The sequence below is a fragment of the Terrapene carolina genome, unplaced genomic scaffold (genome assembly GCF_002925995.2).
Source record: "Terrapene carolina triunguis isolate 2854851 unplaced genomic scaffold, T_m_triunguis-2.0 Scaffold238, whole genome shotgun sequence".
Classification (NCBI taxonomy): domain Eukaryota; kingdom Metazoa; phylum Chordata; order Testudines; family Emydidae; genus Terrapene; species Terrapene triunguis.
In genome coordinates this window covers 448,519-464,924 of record NW_020664589.1, presented here as the reverse complement: position 1 = coordinate 464,924, position 16,406 = coordinate 448,519, and the positions used below count along the sequence as shown (strand labels likewise).

At 45.6% G+C, this 16,406-nt stretch overlaps 1 protein-coding gene across 1 annotated transcript in view; it reads right to left on the bottom strand.

The window, feature by feature from the left end:
* The window catches only part of EHMT1 (euchromatic histone lysine methyltransferase 1), a 95,992-nt gene that overhangs the window by 54,992 nt on the left and 24,594 nt on the right, over window positions 1-16,406 (bottom strand). The window contains exons 3-6 of the mRNA XM_026657230.2: window positions 15,284-15,840; window positions 4,389-4,566; window positions 1,234-1,370; window positions 89-277 (exon numbers count right to left, since the gene is read on the bottom strand). Coding sequence (XP_026513015.1) covers window positions 89-277; window positions 1,234-1,370; window positions 4,389-4,566; window positions 15,284-15,840 — 1,061 coding nt within the window. The remainder of the gene's footprint in view (window positions 1-88; window positions 278-1,233; window positions 1,371-4,388; window positions 4,567-15,283; window positions 15,841-16,406) is intronic.

Below are 16,406 nucleotides of genomic sequence, written 5' to 3'. Positions count from 1 at the left end.
CTTTGGTTCCTCTCTTTCTCTGTCCTGTCCCCATGTACAAAAATCCCCTTTCAGCTCTTTCACAGTCACTCGAAAGGCATCCAAATACCTTTCTGGCATTGTCAGCATCAGATGAGACCTCCTTCGAGGTCCTGTTGTCCTCTGCGGGAAATGCAGCGGACTGTTCAGCTCCATGTTCGTCTTCCTCTTCCAGGTCGTCAGAGTCTTCCTCTTCGGAGTCCACCTCTATGCTCTCCCCATTCATGTGAGGGCTGATGTCAATTAGGTCCTTTTCACCCTGAAACATACCCAAGTACATAAACCAGGAAGGCCACAGCAACTCATGCTCCTGGCCCATTGCATCTAACCACAGATTCACATCATCTTCTTTGTACCAGGACACCGGCTGTGAATTGAGTACAGGACGAGTTTTCCCTCAGAATCCAGTAAGGCCGCTAATGCATCTGGACAGAGATTTTGCCGCAAGCAACCTAGCCCTATCAACCTGGAGGACGAGATGCCAACGGGAGTAATGCTGGGCTCTTATGGCAGTACAGAGCATTAATGGCAGGGTCACTGGTCAGCCCTGATGCTTACTAGGAGTAATCATGAGTAAAGACTGACCAGTTAACTGAAAGCATCAAATTTATTTCACAAAGGGACAGTTCCGTTGTGTCGTCTCAAGGACCCAGGGAGGGTCCCTCTGAAAGGAAAAGAAGTTCTAACACTCAAGCTGGGATTTTCAGCTCTCACTGAATTGAATGGTAAAACTCCCCTGGCACGAACTGCAGTGGGAGCACAGTCAGGCCAGCTCCGAATCCCACCTTTTAAAATCACCTGCCTTTTTCGCCTTGCAACCTCAAGCACTAACACGAGGGACTCTCCTGAGGGCTCCAAGGCAGAAACATTTGTCAGGGTCACCTTGAGAAATCCCCAGTTCCAAGAGAAATGGGAAGCAAAAAAACAAAACAAAACAAAAAATCAGAAAGAGGTTGTTTTCATTTGTTCAAGGTCTCTTGACACACGGCACCTGAGAAGACTCCCTGTAACTGCCCATTTGCAGAACTTTCCCAACCACCAACCGCAGAAGGGTGGGAAATGGTTACAGTGAGAATGCAGTTGTAAAGAATGAATGACAGATCTACAATGAGCACATGGAGCTGGTCTCCCAGTGCCAAATACACATGGATGAAAGAGTCAAGCCCTTTATTCCCCCAACAAGCAAGTCAGTAGCAGGTTTGGCTCAGCCCTTACCTTGGCACCCGCAGTGGAATGAGTTATGCTCTTAAACATCTCAATCATCGTTCTCTGTTTTAACACTTTGGTCTTTTTCTTGGGAACCAGGCTATAGGTTCCCATTCTCCGCTTCTTCTTCCGAGATACTGCAGCAGCTGGAGGGGGGGAATAAAACACAAAGCAGATTCAGGATGGGAAGGAGAAAGCGTGGAAAGCAGAAGAGATGCCATTCGAGTGCTTTAAAAATGAGGTTACGGGCCAAAAAGCAACACAGAGCACAAACATAAGAGCTTCTGGAACCAACTGCTTCACTTACAAGTCAACCAAAAGAGTTTGTGTGCATGCACACACGTTTCCGACAAAGCTGCAAACTCAACCTACGTTCTGAAATTCCCCTGCCCCGCCCCCAATTCTTTCTGCTCCTTACATCACCACCAGCAAGACAGAGTCTCCCTCTCAGAACTTAGCGGGCAGTTTTGCTGATGATGCAGGAGGCAGAATAGAATCCAGAGCCTACAGGAGTAACAACATATGTTTTAACCAGGAAGGTGATCAAGAACAACTTGAGAACACACAGGGAGCAGAGATATTGAATACGGAGATGGATGTTATTTAACTTCACTTTAAACCTTGCACCAAAGTTTCAGTTCTCTTCCTTAAACGCCTCTATTCAACCCTTAATTTTGTTAGCCTCCCTCCAGCCCTCTAGACAAATCAGAGATCACACCTCAGTGCCTCACATTGTCTTGGGAGAATACATGTCACATGCAGATTTGGTTCCGGCTCTTTGAAGAATAATGTAAGCCCAGGGAATGGCTATCTTGGGAGTCAACCTTATTGCTCTCTTGCTGTGAACTCTCAGTTCCTTTAGAACATTCCCTTGCATCTCATTTTACTTTAAAAATTTCACTTAAAGGATGTTAAAGAGGCTTCTCTTTAAAAGAGATGTGTTAATACAAGTTATTGTTATTAGAAAGCTACACTTCGTAATAAGCAGAAACCAGTAGTAAACTACCATCTGAATCCTATGAAATTGCACATTAGCAGCTATAGCAATCCCAAAGAAAGCCTTCGGTGTAGCAATATCCCATATGACAACTGAAGGGCTACAAATTTGCCTATTGTAAACAGCTTCACCCGAGAGCGTAAGTGAGTAAATGAAATGTCTGCTCATGACTGCCTTCAGCACCCAAGGGAAGTGGGAGATTGTGATGGAAGGCACAGGTGCCCTGCCCTCTACATACTCACTGAAGCAGAACACCAAAGCTACAACAGACTGTCAATATCTGAACACCGAGGCTCAAGATACTAGTTTACACTGGGGATTTTCACTCACCCATTCCATTCTCAAACTCTTGATCTCTCCCCTTCTAAAACTTCACCTGGCTTCTATTGCATCCCCCCATCCAGCAACACTACAGCAACGTCTATTGCATCCCTCTATTGCAACACTACAGCCAGCAGAGCTGATGTCCTCAGGCTCAGAAACTATGTTAGTTACACAGAACTCCCTTGGAGGGGAGACAGCTTCAACAAGGACTGCAGGACTAGGCCCTGAGCTATCCAAAGGCTGCAGGCTAGCACATGGTCCATGGTGTAGGAGGCAAACAGCATCATCCTTACAAGTCCTGCCAGTCTTGCTCAATCCAAACTCCAAGAGGAGTCGATGGGAATTTGGGGTGCGAAAGGAGTGCTTTCTAATTATCTATCTTAGATGCTCAAGGCGCTTTGGTTCTTTGGGATCAGACCTTGAAACTTCACTCTGACCTGTGCCATGACATATCCCTATAACTACAGTAAGTTCCACAAATCTGCATGTAGTACAAACTGGCAGCTGTAAAAGAAGAATAAGGATGGGATTTTCAAAAGCATCAAAGTGATTTAGAAGCACAAGTCGTTGCAAAAAGTCAATGGGACTTGTGCACCAAAAGTGACTTGGGAGCACCTGAAAATCTTCACCCTAAATGTAAAACTGATAAGGCAACTAGATAAGCACTCTGGGCCAGATCCTGCTCTCAAACACTGTTGTAAATGGGGAGTAACCCCATTGAACTCAACCAAATCAATTGAGTTTAATATTGGGAGTAACAGAGCATATTCTGGCTCTAAACAGGCCACTTTCAAATATTTTTTTTCCAGCTTGGTTTAATTTAGTCTTTTTAGGCCCCACCTACCCTCTCAAAATCAACTGACTGTGGCCAAGTCATGTTATAACATGGTTTATTCTCCCAAGTGCAGACATAAAAACATATGGCACAGCTATGTAAGAGACCCATGTCTCCGCCTAGGGGGTGAGATTCAGTGCTGTACTCTAAGGAGCAGAGCACAGCACTTGTAGCCCTGGGAAGAGGTGCTAAAGCAGCTTTACGCTACCTTTATGTCCTCCCAATACTGAGGTTCCCCAGGTGACCAGGGAGGCCCCCAGAATAACTCCAACACCTTATGGGCTGCAGCCCTGCCCAGAATCTCTAGTGTTGTGGTCTGCATTCCTGCCCCCAACGTGCTCCTTACGCTGGGGTTCCAAAGGGGACCTGGGAGGGCAGCTCTACCGCTTTCTTCTGCAATGCCTGCACTGGAGGAAAAATCTCCTCCAACGGGATACACTGCTTTTAGGACCTCATTTACTTTGCTCAAGCTCTTGTGTTTCTCTTAAAGGGGCTGGCGCATAAAGGGGCAAGGATTTCCTCTTCCATATCGAACTAGGGAAAAACCATGGTTCTCTAACATGCTTTTAACATACGATAGTTTTTTTCTGCCTACATTGCCCAGAATAAGTGATATTTGGTCATATTCTTGATTGAATACGTTTTCGTAATACAGGTGGGGCCCAAAGGTCCAGGCGGTGTCTATGCTAGCCTCCCTCTCCCCCAAAATTCCCCATCACTGTTGTTCCACTTGTGCTAGCAAAGGCAGGCTGCTAGCATTTTAACAAACACACCTCAGAGCAGGTCACGGCAACATGGTGGTTAATACAATGGCAACTGCCCGGGTCTGATCCACACTGGCACTCCACTGGGGCTAGCAACAGAGCGGAACTTTAGGGGCAAAAGACAGTGGAGACAAGGCCACAGCAGAGCAACTTTTAGCCTCCCCTAGCCTGACAGTGTTTCTTCCCAAGCACAACAAAAAGGGATTTTATTATTATTATTATTATTTGGCTCTGTCCTTTTTACCTGTCTGAGATTTTGTGGTGGCCACATAGCTCTGGTTCTGAGGTAGTGACTGATGAAGGCCTGGGAAAGGGGGCAACGGTGGGGGCTTGCCAAACTCCAAGACGTTTTTGTTGCCTTCCTCCTTGGATTCTTTTTGATCTCTGGTGTCTCTCGCTTCTTTGGGGTCTTTACTTGCATGCTGGAAAACAGAGATTAAAATGAGCCTCTGCATCCGGGTCAAAGGTTACTAGTTACATTCAAAAGGAAAAAGCGCGCGCGCGCACACACTCTCTTTCCCCCTCACCCATTTGAAGAGGGGGGTCTACATTCAAAGCAGAAGCGCACAGACCCAGTCATTTATCCGACTGCTTTCCCCTCCCACACCAATCTCCTCCACCGAACAGTTCTTTGCCTAATCCCTGCAGCACTCTGGCAGCCCACTGCTCCTCCACTCAGTGAGTCCGGCTCCCTTTGAAGGTGTCTAGAGGAGAGAGACTGATCCAAAGCATGTGTACATAATGGAAAGCAGCAGATGCTATTTACACAGGCCTTTGGTCACCCCTGGAGGAGAGGAGTTAATGCAACAGCTCTGCCTGCTCCCTGACACACATCTGTAATGAGGTCCGTATGTGAGAGGGTGGACGGGCAGAGGCAACACAGTCTTCCAGAGAAGCAGTCTACTATGCTTTACAACACTGCGTGTAACACTGGAAGAGGATTGCTCTGTGGTTTTACAGCATTTAGCACGATGAGGTTCTGGTCCACGACTGCTATCTAATAAAGGCAATAAACAACACGGAATGGGGGAAAGAAGGCGAATTGTTTTGCATGACACAGAGATGCAAAACAAAGGCTTGGATTAAGCTTGTCTAGCGGCTACTGCAGAGATTGAGCACCAGGATTCCTAGGGCCTAATTCCCTGTTGCCCTGCTCCTTAGGCCCTCATTTACCCCGGAACAGAGTGGGTGTAGAATGTGACCATTCTGATGTGGTAGCATTTTACGCTGGCTTTGCTCTGCTCAATACTGGCCCATTCAAACTTCTCTGTGCCTCTGCTAAGCGAGGCCATCAAGGGGGTTAGATACCAAATGGGCCTCAGGGGAGAAGCAGGTTGTGAGGCTGTGACGCCCAAGGTTCTCTGAGGAAAGGTGCTACAGAAATCCTAAAGCATTGTTATAAGATCACAAGCTTTGGGTTGACCATGTTTTGATGCTGCTCCGTTTGGGAGAGGGAGGCTTCTGGTACAGGAGCTCTGGACCGAGAGCTAAAATGCCCAACAGAAAAAGGAAGCCAGACAAGGAAGACTTTTTTAAGCCCCTATCAGTCTAGGAACAGGGACCCATTCTCAAATGCTGCTTTCAAGTAACATGGCCTTGAGAAAAAAAAATCACAGCTCTGCCAAGGGAGCATTGCTGGCAGGAAATGAGAAACTGGTCACAAATTTCAAGGCCAAAAGGGATCATTGTGGTCATCAAGTCGGACCTGCATGAAACAGGCCATCGAATTTCACCTAGATTCCTGCATCAAGCCCAGAACTGCTGGTTGAGTTACAGCACAGCTTTTCGAAAGCTAGTCAGTCTTGATTTAGAGACTCCGAGCGATGAAGAAGCTACTACGTTCCTTGGTAAGTTGTTCCAATGGTTCATGATCCTCACTGTTAAGAAATCTAGCCTCTCTCTGCTAGATTAAACAACCCTCCATGACCAGAAATCTTCTCCTGGTGTAGATACGTACAGAGCATGATCGAGTCACCTCTTCATGTCCTCTCTGATAAATTACATGGATAAATTAAATTAAACGTAAGAAGCTCAAGTTTTCTAGACCTCAAATCATTCTTGTGGGTGGCCCTTTCCAATTTTCTACATCCTTTTAAAAATGTGAATATCAGAACACAAGTCTTCCAATATTAGTCTCAGCAATGCCATATATGTCTGCTCGATATCCCCCGTTTATACATCCAAGGATCATGTAAACCCTATTAGCCACAGCATCACACTGAAAGTTTGTATCAGTTGGTTATCTACCTTGGCTCCTAAATCCAGAATACAGTCTCCCAGACGGTGAATATAGCCTATATTCTTTTGTCCCTAAATGTATGACCTTGCATTGGGCTGCAGTCAGATGCATCTTCATCTGGATGGATGGACTGAAAACATTGAGAATTGTCAACTAGATCACAGAAGAATGGAGGAAGAGTTTGCCAGGACCAACACAAAGAATTAATTAAAAAGAAATACGCTATTTGCTTTGTTTTCCTGTAATTACAGTAGAGAAGTCACTAAGGCATCTCAGATACTGCTGCACGGTAGCTGTTGGCAAATAGCAACTTTTAATGTCAATCCCGCAAAATAATATGCAAATCGAATTAGGTCTTGTAAGATTTGAATTACTGGAACTCCAGTGCGTAGGGAACTCCCAGAACCTACTATCTGGAGACACACACCTCAATACTAAGCAGACAGAAAGCATTTAAATGGAGCGATGCTACCGGTTCTCTCCTGGGAAGCCTGACTGGACAGAAGATTTTAGCAGCCCCAGTGAGGACAATCCTGGATATAAGAGATTAGGTTAACAAGGATCAGCAAAGATCTGAAAGCATGAACAATTTTCTCTCCCTTCCCCAAACTCAGCCAGACGATGGAGAAGAGAAAGGCAGAAGAAATAAGGCATTGCCCCTTCCTTGTTCCCGCTATGAAACTCTGCTTTCTGCAAGATCATTATACACGTTCTATGGACAATTCCACTTAGAGCTTTTCCATTTCTAATTGCTATAAATTCTATTAGTTCCTCTGGTCCAATCCCTGGAAACCAGTGTGGAATTGTACCCAACGGCAGTTTCTTGTGCTCTGTCCTGTCCAATCATAAATGTTTCCAGAGGAGACTTTCACAGCCCACCTCATCTTGTCATGGAGCTTCTCCTGATAGTCAACCTAAAATGTCCTTATAGTCTGATCTAGCAGTCTCAGAGCTGGCTCAAGCAACACTATTCAATTGCACCCTTCGCTGCCAGGCCAATGCTCTGGCATGCAACTGCCACTCTGCACTTGCCCGGAATTGCTCTGCCAAAACAGATGAGTTGCAAGTGTCTGCACTATTCAGACCTTCTCTCCTGCCCACATGCATCTCTCAAATGGGACTCTTGCGGGAGAAGGGTTCTCCATTTTCTTCTGACACATGCTATGCTTTGTCCTGGCAGGCTCTGTGCTGCTGCAGCAGAACGGTGTCACACACAATGCAGTGTTGTCAGCTGTAACTGTAGAAGTCACTACCCGAGGCTTTGAGCCAGGTAAAGTTCCCTTCCTTGCTTTTTAACACAAAGGAATAGATACTTCAGCTCAGAGCAATGGCTAGGAGCAGGGACATTCTAGGGAAATTTTTAAAATAAACCCCACACACTTAGTGAATTTACTACTGGGGAGAAAAGCATCAGGCTAAGAGCATAGAAAGGGAGGGCTTCTATTGCAGAACAGGCAGAGCAGGTACAAAGAGCAAGGCTACCATATTATCTGTAACAATGTGCCTTGCCCCTGTTCTGGAAGGACCCACCTCCTCGAATGCATCTCAGGGTATGTCTACGCTACACATTTAAGTTGAGTTGACATACAACCACCGCAGTAATTACTGCGGTTTTTCAGGTCCACACGACCCTCCTTCTGTCGGTGGTGCGCATCCTCCCCAGCAGTGCTTGCACCGACTGAAGAAGGGCAGTGTGGGGGGGCTGCCCCCCAGGCTCTCAGCTCAGTGTGGAGCTTCCCACTGGAAGCCCTGCTCCCACCCGGGCTCTCAGCTCCTGGCAGCCAGGGAGAGGACTTGAGAAGTTACATCCAGTTTAATACTATCCAAAGCTGGGAAAGTACAAAGAGAGGTATTCTCAAATATTAGCCTGGGAACAAGGACAAAACTGGTGGTGAGTAATTTACCAGCCAATATTCCTTCATCCAGTTTGCCATCATCAAGTCCTAACACGAATCTGCCTCATTTCCTGAAAGTCCAAATTCCTCCCCTTCGGGTGGCAGATGTATTGGATTTTTCTTCCATTTATGTCATTTTGTTCAATAATAATGAAAATTGCCCCTTTGGAATTCTGAGAGCATGTGAGATTAAGGCCATGGCACTTTACTAGGATAGGAACACTGGTATACTATCCGAGCCATGTGCTCCTGGCACGAACACAGCCGTATCAGAAGAGCTGGGCTTTGTACCAGTATAGTAAAAACATACTCAAGGGAAACTAGCTATACAGCAAAGTGCATATACACTAGAGGCTTCTGCCTGCACAGCTATGCTGGTCAGGGATCACGACTCATCACAACCCTGACCAACACAACTATGCCCGCAGAAGCCTGTAATACAGACCTGGCCTCGGTGAGAGACTTTAGCACTGGTGAAAGATTCAGGATAAACAAACCTGGAGTCTGAGGTGCTCCTTTTATCCACAGGATAGGATAAGCTAATTTGCCTTGACCCTGACCTCGAGTGGCCACCTCCTAAGAAGTGAAATGGGTATGCAACTTCCACAGCCCAGTGAGTGTAGGTTTATTTGCTGAGAATGCCAATAAGGGGATGAATGCTAACTGTGTGTACTTTCAATGCTACAGACCCTTAGCCCTGGAACCTGGACTGAAATCATCTGGTTTCATGTAGGTTCATCAGAGAGCATAACATTCAGCTGACACCTATTCTGATAGGATTTAACTGGCAACCTAGAGGTTAAAAGCTCTATATCTCATGTCCAGTGCACTAATCCATCCAGTCCCCCACTATAGCTGAAGCCTTGAACTCTGTCCCCTGACTACACAGGATAAGAGGACAAGTACATACAGAGCTGGAGTAGGTCAATAATGATGTAGGTTTGTTGAATCCACAGCAATTTTATTTATTGTTCTCATGAAAGAGTTTTGGCCCAGGGGTTCTTTTTGTGTTTGTTATTTTTATAAAGGAGCTAAAAAAAAAAAAAAAAAAAAAATCTAAGACTGGTTCTACTCTCATTTATCCCTCAGAGAGAGAGAGAAAAGTGGTCAGGATATCCCCATACTGTGTCAGATATTCAGTCTCTTGGGGCCATTACTGTCTGGCGTCACTTAGGGCAGCCTTCAGGCTATCCTAACACCGCACAAAGAGAAAGCAGTGTACAGAGTAGCACCAAGAGCCATTGAAGTTAACAGAGTTACACCAGGCAGAGGGCAAAATCAATGTGGAAGAACACGTTCTAAAGGAGTGGTTCTCAACCTTTTTTCATTTGTGGACCCCTAAAAATTTCGAATGGAGGTGAGGTGCAGACCTCTTACTAAATCTGTTGTCTGTATATATAGTTGAATTCTGTTCAGTCAGTTTTCAGTCTAAGTCTTTCACAGACCCCTTTGACGTAGTCCGTGGACCCAACCACAGGTTGAGAACCACTGTTCTAAATAATGCATTTTCCCATAGAGCATCAGTTACACTTCACAGAAGAGGCTACAGAGTTATTCTCCCATGCAAGGCATTGTGGAGGCAGTCAGGGAGCCAAGGGAAGACATGCTGATGTCTAGCATGGGTTTCAGAAGATGCCCAGATCTAGACACAGAGGAGGCAGGATTGAACGGGATCTTTTCTCTGTGCCTCAGGAGAGCAGATGAGAAAGCTGCTGATGTCAGAAGAGGAGCACACTTATGGCACTTGAGAAGAAAGATTCATTGTATAGATGAATGCGAGCGCTCTCCATACTTTAATGGGATTGATTAGGTGTGTGTTATTGGCATGCAGCTCCCTTAGAATAGTAGGGAAAGTTATTAAAAATGACAAAGATAGAGTACCTCAATTTTTCCAGAGGCAAAGCAACTAATTAAGCCCTGTGCCAGCATGGCACACAGCATTCTGCCCAGAACCAGACAATTAAGAGGCCCTTCGTTACCAACCAAGTTATTAGCAAGGAAAGAAAACAAGACCAAAAACATCTCACTGTGTCAGTGACAAACACTGGTAAATATCCTCCAGCACAAATCATTTAACGAGAGGGCAGCTTCAGAGAGCACATCAGCAGAATCTTGCCATTCATCCTCGACATCCAATATACCCATTTCCAGCTTACACGTATAAGCTCTTTCAGGCAGGGCTGCCTGTCACACTTCTCAGTGAAACATAAGGCTTTAGGCACTTCTGTCTCAAACACTCTATTAGCCAGGGGCTTGAAAACCTAACCAACTAGCCAGGGGACTAGCCCCATTAAGCCAGCACAGCCAGGTCCAGAGGCAGCACTCAGTAAGCAGCCCGTCTCCCTTCCTTCCCCAGATGCTGGGACCTGGAGGGGCCACAAGAGTCCAACCAATGTGCTGCCTCTGGACCTTACAGTCAGGGCCCCATCTTGCATATCAACCTCTGATAATTGGCGTTAGTGTAAATGGGATTCAAGCCCAGACTATCAAGCCAGCAAAATATATCACGAACTACACCAAAAAGCTGAAGGACTGTAGTATTGAAGCTACGCATTTACATTAGGGTTGGCAGAGAATGACCATTTTCTTTAGCGAAATTCAAACATGCCACAGAGGGTTTTGGTGGTGGCCCAGCATACGAATGTTAACCTGGAACGGTACGGATGAGGACACTGCAAAGCTAACTATCCACAGCAGACAAGCCACAGTACTTAGACTCCGACTGGCATTCTTAGACCGGGTCTACATGTAAAGTTCCGCTGTAAGGTCTGTAGTGTAGACATAGCCCAAAGATGTGATTTTAGATTGATTTCATTAAAGCTGACCCGTGTGTGTGGACACCTTATATCAGTTTAAACTTGGCTTATATTGATTTAGCTTGCCACACAAGTTAAAGAGATGCAAGCCATGTTTAAACCAGTGTAAGAGTGTCCACACACAAAATTGAACCGGTTTCACTTCAGTTTAAAAACTGATTTAGAGCTTGTCTACATAGAGTTGTTAACTTCACTGTCTACACTTGAAAGGTAATGGGAATTCATTTAGGGTGTGAACTTAAAGTAGAATAGCTATTCGGAATAACTCCATGTGTGGACACTCTTGTTCCAGAATAAGAGTGTCCAGACATGGAGATTTCAAGAACAGCTATTGCACTTTAAATTCACACCTTACCTTAATTCGCGTTAATTTTCAAGTGTAGACAAGCCCTTAAATTACGTTAAACTGGTGCAATTCTGTGTTTAGACAAATCCTTAGGAGCATTTATAATTAGATCTCATTCTTTTCTTCACAGCTGTTTGGGTTATCTACATTTTTTGGTTATGTACAGTTCATTTTCCTTCAGGAGAGACTATCCTTTCTGCTCTCATGGGACATTCTACTTGAAAGAGAATCATGTCAATCAGGATTCCACCATGTTCCGACAGCTCTATTCTCTGCAAAACTAGAGCATTCAAGAATGCGAATGCATCCTAGATGCTCACTGGCTGGCGACTTGTAATTGTCTATGCTTAGTTAGTCAAGCGTGAGAACTCCCTAGCACTCTCTGAACACGTGGACTACATAGGAGAGCATGGAAGGGGTTTGGTACCAGGCTGTAATATTACTTACCATTGATATAACAAACAACACTTTGCAATGATGCAGCATCTTTTGTCTGGGGACCTTAAAGGGATTTACACCACCATTATCCCTGTTTTATGGACAGGGAAACTGAGGCACAGGGAGGGAAAGTGATTTGCCTGAGGTCATGTACTAACTCTTCCGTCTACGCTGAGAAATAGGTCGGCTTAAGTACATCGCCCCCGGGTGGGGATTTTTCACACCCGAGTGACGTACCTGGGTCAACTTCATTTTTTAGTGTTGACCCAGCCTCAGTGTTAGGAGCAGAACCTCGGTCTCCCGACGCCATCCCCTGATCGAACCACCAGACAACACTGCTTTTTGTATTTCAATCGATAAAATACGAGGAGGGTTTTACTATCAAAGTTCTTAGGCTCTTCTAGAGTTGTGAAAATGAACTTAAGTTTGATAAGGGGTTTAAATTCTCATGCCAGTGGGGCAGAGTATGGGGTTCTTTACCCAGAAAATATATGATCAACGGAAGAGTTCTGAAAGCATTTGAGCCTAAAACATACAACCAGCTTCCTTTTGGCCCATTTCCTCCTCTCGCAAAGCCTTTCATGTGCCTGAGGAAGCTATACGTGGACTAAGCAGGAAAGAAAAATCTCTCACGTGGGGTAAAAGATGCAAGGACATGTGTGCAACACAGTGGCTGGGCTGATGCTTTGCAAATATCAGTATTTTAAAACAAAATCACCATAGACCTGTAGCAATGAAATCTACGGCTGTGTTTTGGTTCCTAGCTGCTTTTCTGGTTCTAAAAGTGACTCCCGGGTGGAGAAACAACCAATCTCCACCTGTTTTGTTTCCACCAAAGACCACCCAATTCACACAGAAAGGGGATGCCAAGTTTGCTTGAGGGGGACTGAAGTCCAAGAAGCAACTCACGCTTCCCAAGCGATTTTTGCAGAGGCCAGGAGAAAAGATTCTACAAATTGAGGACTAAGGAATCCTAATTTTTTCCTATCCTTGGCTCAGGCAACACAAGGATCTAGCAGGAATAAAACAATGCTCTAAACATGAAAACGTGGAAGCTGCAGACTTCTACCCCCTCATCTGCTGCATGATCTCCAAAGGGTAAAGACTTGTTGCTAAGGCTGTGCCACCTGCAACTTAGGTGCTTTACTTATCAAGTGGAAAAGGCAGGTGTGATGGTGGAGTCTGATACTTTAAAAGACCCTGAGATACTATGGTGATGAAAGTCATATAGATAGAGAGAGATAACCAGGAAACTGAAAAATTGGAACTAGTCAGGACTTTGTGCTACTCAACACAGAACTGGATGTAGCCAAAAGCCATTGGGGGGAAAAGTCAATAACTATCCTGAAGCTGAACTGAGCAGATGTTTCGTTGTTTATAGAAACTAGATCAGATAAAAACGGAAAACTCTGTGCTCAAATTCAGATGCAACGGCTTGAGCATAGACAGACAATTATTCAACACCCATTGGCTTGGTCTTATTGTGTATTTTGCTTCTCTCTCGACCAAAACTAAATGGGGAGAGTTCTTGAGGATGTGATTTCAAAAAAACCTGTGTGCACAGCTGCATGCCTAATTTTTGTGCCGTTACTGTGATTGCAAATGACCATAAATAGCCATGTGCTCAAGCAATCACAGTAACCGTGCACGTAAATTCAGCCATGCAATTGCTTGCAAATGTTAAACCCCCAGCTTTCTAAAACAAACCCGCAGCCTTGTGGGTTCAGGTACAAGTTATTCTGATTTACAGTCAAATAAAAGTGAGACAAGAGCAGTGAGGCAATCTCTCCTCACCTGATGTTTATCTCTTACAGAAAAATTGCCTCCTCCTGTTCCTCTGCCCCAAGGGATCGCTCGCTCCATGTGAGGTTCCACAAGGGTTTGTGTTGTTGACCTGCTTAATCCAAGTGTATGAGAGGCCACCCTGGGAGATGGCAAAGCAGTTTTGGCTGTAGTGCTTTATTTGGATAAGACGCAGTTCAATGTTGTGCTTTCATCAGACATGGAAGTGCAGTAGTGATTCCCCCGTCACTAGCCGAAATGGGAACGGGAATGAGAGGGAGCTCATTGAAGTGCACTCAAGAGAAGAAGGCAATCGGGGTAAGGTCTGGCAGGGGTGGTTTCTGCCCACCTAGTGAGGTTGTGTGTCCAAGAGTGCACTATCTTGAAGTGCCCTTGCTTCCAGAGTCACAGATGGTGTTGGCAACTAACAGGACCTTTTCCCATCTACCTCTGGCTAGGTGCCTGGGACCTTTTCTTTCTGATCCAGACCTCGCCACAGGGATCCACAACTTTGTGACCTCTAGACTGGATTACTGCCCTGTTACAGCACTTGTGGCTCTGCTTGAGGATCATTTGGAAGCTGCATCTGGGGCGTAAGATGTTGGCAGCTAAAGGGAACACATTACACCAGTCCTTCAACAACTGCACTGGCTTCCTATTTGCTGCTGGGTGCAATTCAAAGGGTTAAATCTGGCTTAGAAAGCCCTTTCTAACTTGGGTGCTGGCTATCTAAGAGTCTGCCTTTCTCCATGAGCAGCTACGGCAGTGGAGGGCAGTTGGGATGCTTTAGCTAAGAGATCCTAGACATGAAGTGCCAAAGAGCTGGTGGCAGAGCATTCTCAGTGGAAAGGCCTCGGTTCTGAAAACCATTCCCCGTCTAGCTGATCTGATAGAGCCAGAGTTTGCTAATGTTTAGTGCACAAAGCAAAGCCCACCTCAGTTCTCAAGCATCTGCTCAAAGGGGAAAGGATGGGATTGTTTGGAAGTGGGTGTTCCCCAGGCCCCAAATCCATGGTGCCTCTGAGAGAAGGCAGAACTGTATGTTTTATGAAATGATGGGCATCCACCCTGAGTCACTCAGAAGGGCACATTTTATGAATGAATAAGTTTAATTAACAAATAAGAACTGTAGAAAGGGATACTGATCTGGTGAGGTACCAGGACACTCAGCGATGTGCGACAGAATAAAACCCAGACATCGACAGTGGGAAGTTCCCAGAGTTTTCCATCAGGGTTGTGCATGATGTTCCTTTGAGTTGGCCTTATATGGAATCTGTTTCCAAAGCAACCCTGTGGATTTAGTAAAAAGGCTGAAGGTGCAACACAGCTGCGGCTGAAAGGCAATTACGCAGCTCACACAAACATGCTGGGGGAGGTAACCGATCAGTTGCACATTTAGAAACACAAACTGGGAGCGGGAGGTGTGAAGCTAATAGCAGCGGCGAGTTATAAACCATATCATCACCCCTGCCTCTTTGTAGGAGAAAGAGATCAGTGACCTAGCTGGACACTTCCGAATTACACCTGTTGGCTCAGATCAAGGCTACCATGCCACCCCCCCCCCCCCCAAAACCCCAAGACCATTTAGCAGCAGAGCAACTCACTGCAGTGCATATACATTACCAGGCTAAGTGTGGGTTTAGGCATTGTCTTCCGTGCTCTGTGGACCTTGACTTCAGCGTTTGTGGCGGTGGCTTTTTTAGCATCCATGTCCTTACTCCCCTCCCCGAGCTTGGCTGGCAGGGTGGCTTGCAGCTGAGAAAAGGCGCTCAGAGTTCTCCCTTTGCTTACTCCTCCTGGGAGGGTTTTCGCAGCATGGCCAGTGAGAGAAGCAAAGGTGCCTGTAGTCCTTAGGGGCTGCTCCTGCGCCATCTGCTTAGTTAAAATATATCCATTGCTCCCTGTCACAGAAGTCTGCGTGAAGTCATTAGCTTTCATGTGGTTCTGCTTCCCGGTCTCACTGTCTCTCTCCGAAATGCCATTCTCCGCTATCCTATTTAATTTAGTACTGGAGTCCTGCTGGCTCACTTTTGTATTGTCCTGAGTGTTTTTAGTTGGGTTTGGGTGGCTACCAGCTTCGTTCCGCTCACAGGAGCCATTGGTTTCACCATCTGCCGTCATTTTTGGTTCCCCTACTTGCTTTTCTGTAGCACTTTCATCTGCAGCCATGGCATTAAATCCTGGAGACAGAGGGCGAGAGAAAGAGGGGTTACAGTTTACTGAGCCTCAAAAGGAAGATATGGCTAACTGCCATAGTAACTATGTCACAGCAAATCCCCCCTCCCACCAAAAAACTGGATGCCTTTTTTACCCAGTTGGTTATTTTGGGCTGGCTCCTTAGCTAGTGTAAGTCAGTGTCGCTCTTCTGAAGTCAATGGAGCCATGACCACTTACATCAGCTGGGGTCTGGTCCCTCACTTCTAACGATAGGTTTTCAAGGTAAAAATACTCTTTAGCATTCCCAGTAACTACATTTATTTGATCATCCTTCAAAATGCTACCCAATCCTCCATGCCCACCTCAGGCAAAGCTCTCGTTACAAAGGCCAGAGTTACACCGGAAAAGTTTTGCTGGTATGGCTACACCAGCAAACTCTCCCATGGCAGACGCAGCTTATACTGGCAAACGAATACTTTTGCTAGTATCGCTTATACTGGTTCGGTGAATGAAATAAGCTACACCGGCAAAATCATTTTTTTGCTGGTATAACTGTGTCTACACTAGGGCTTTTGCTGGTACAGAAGCA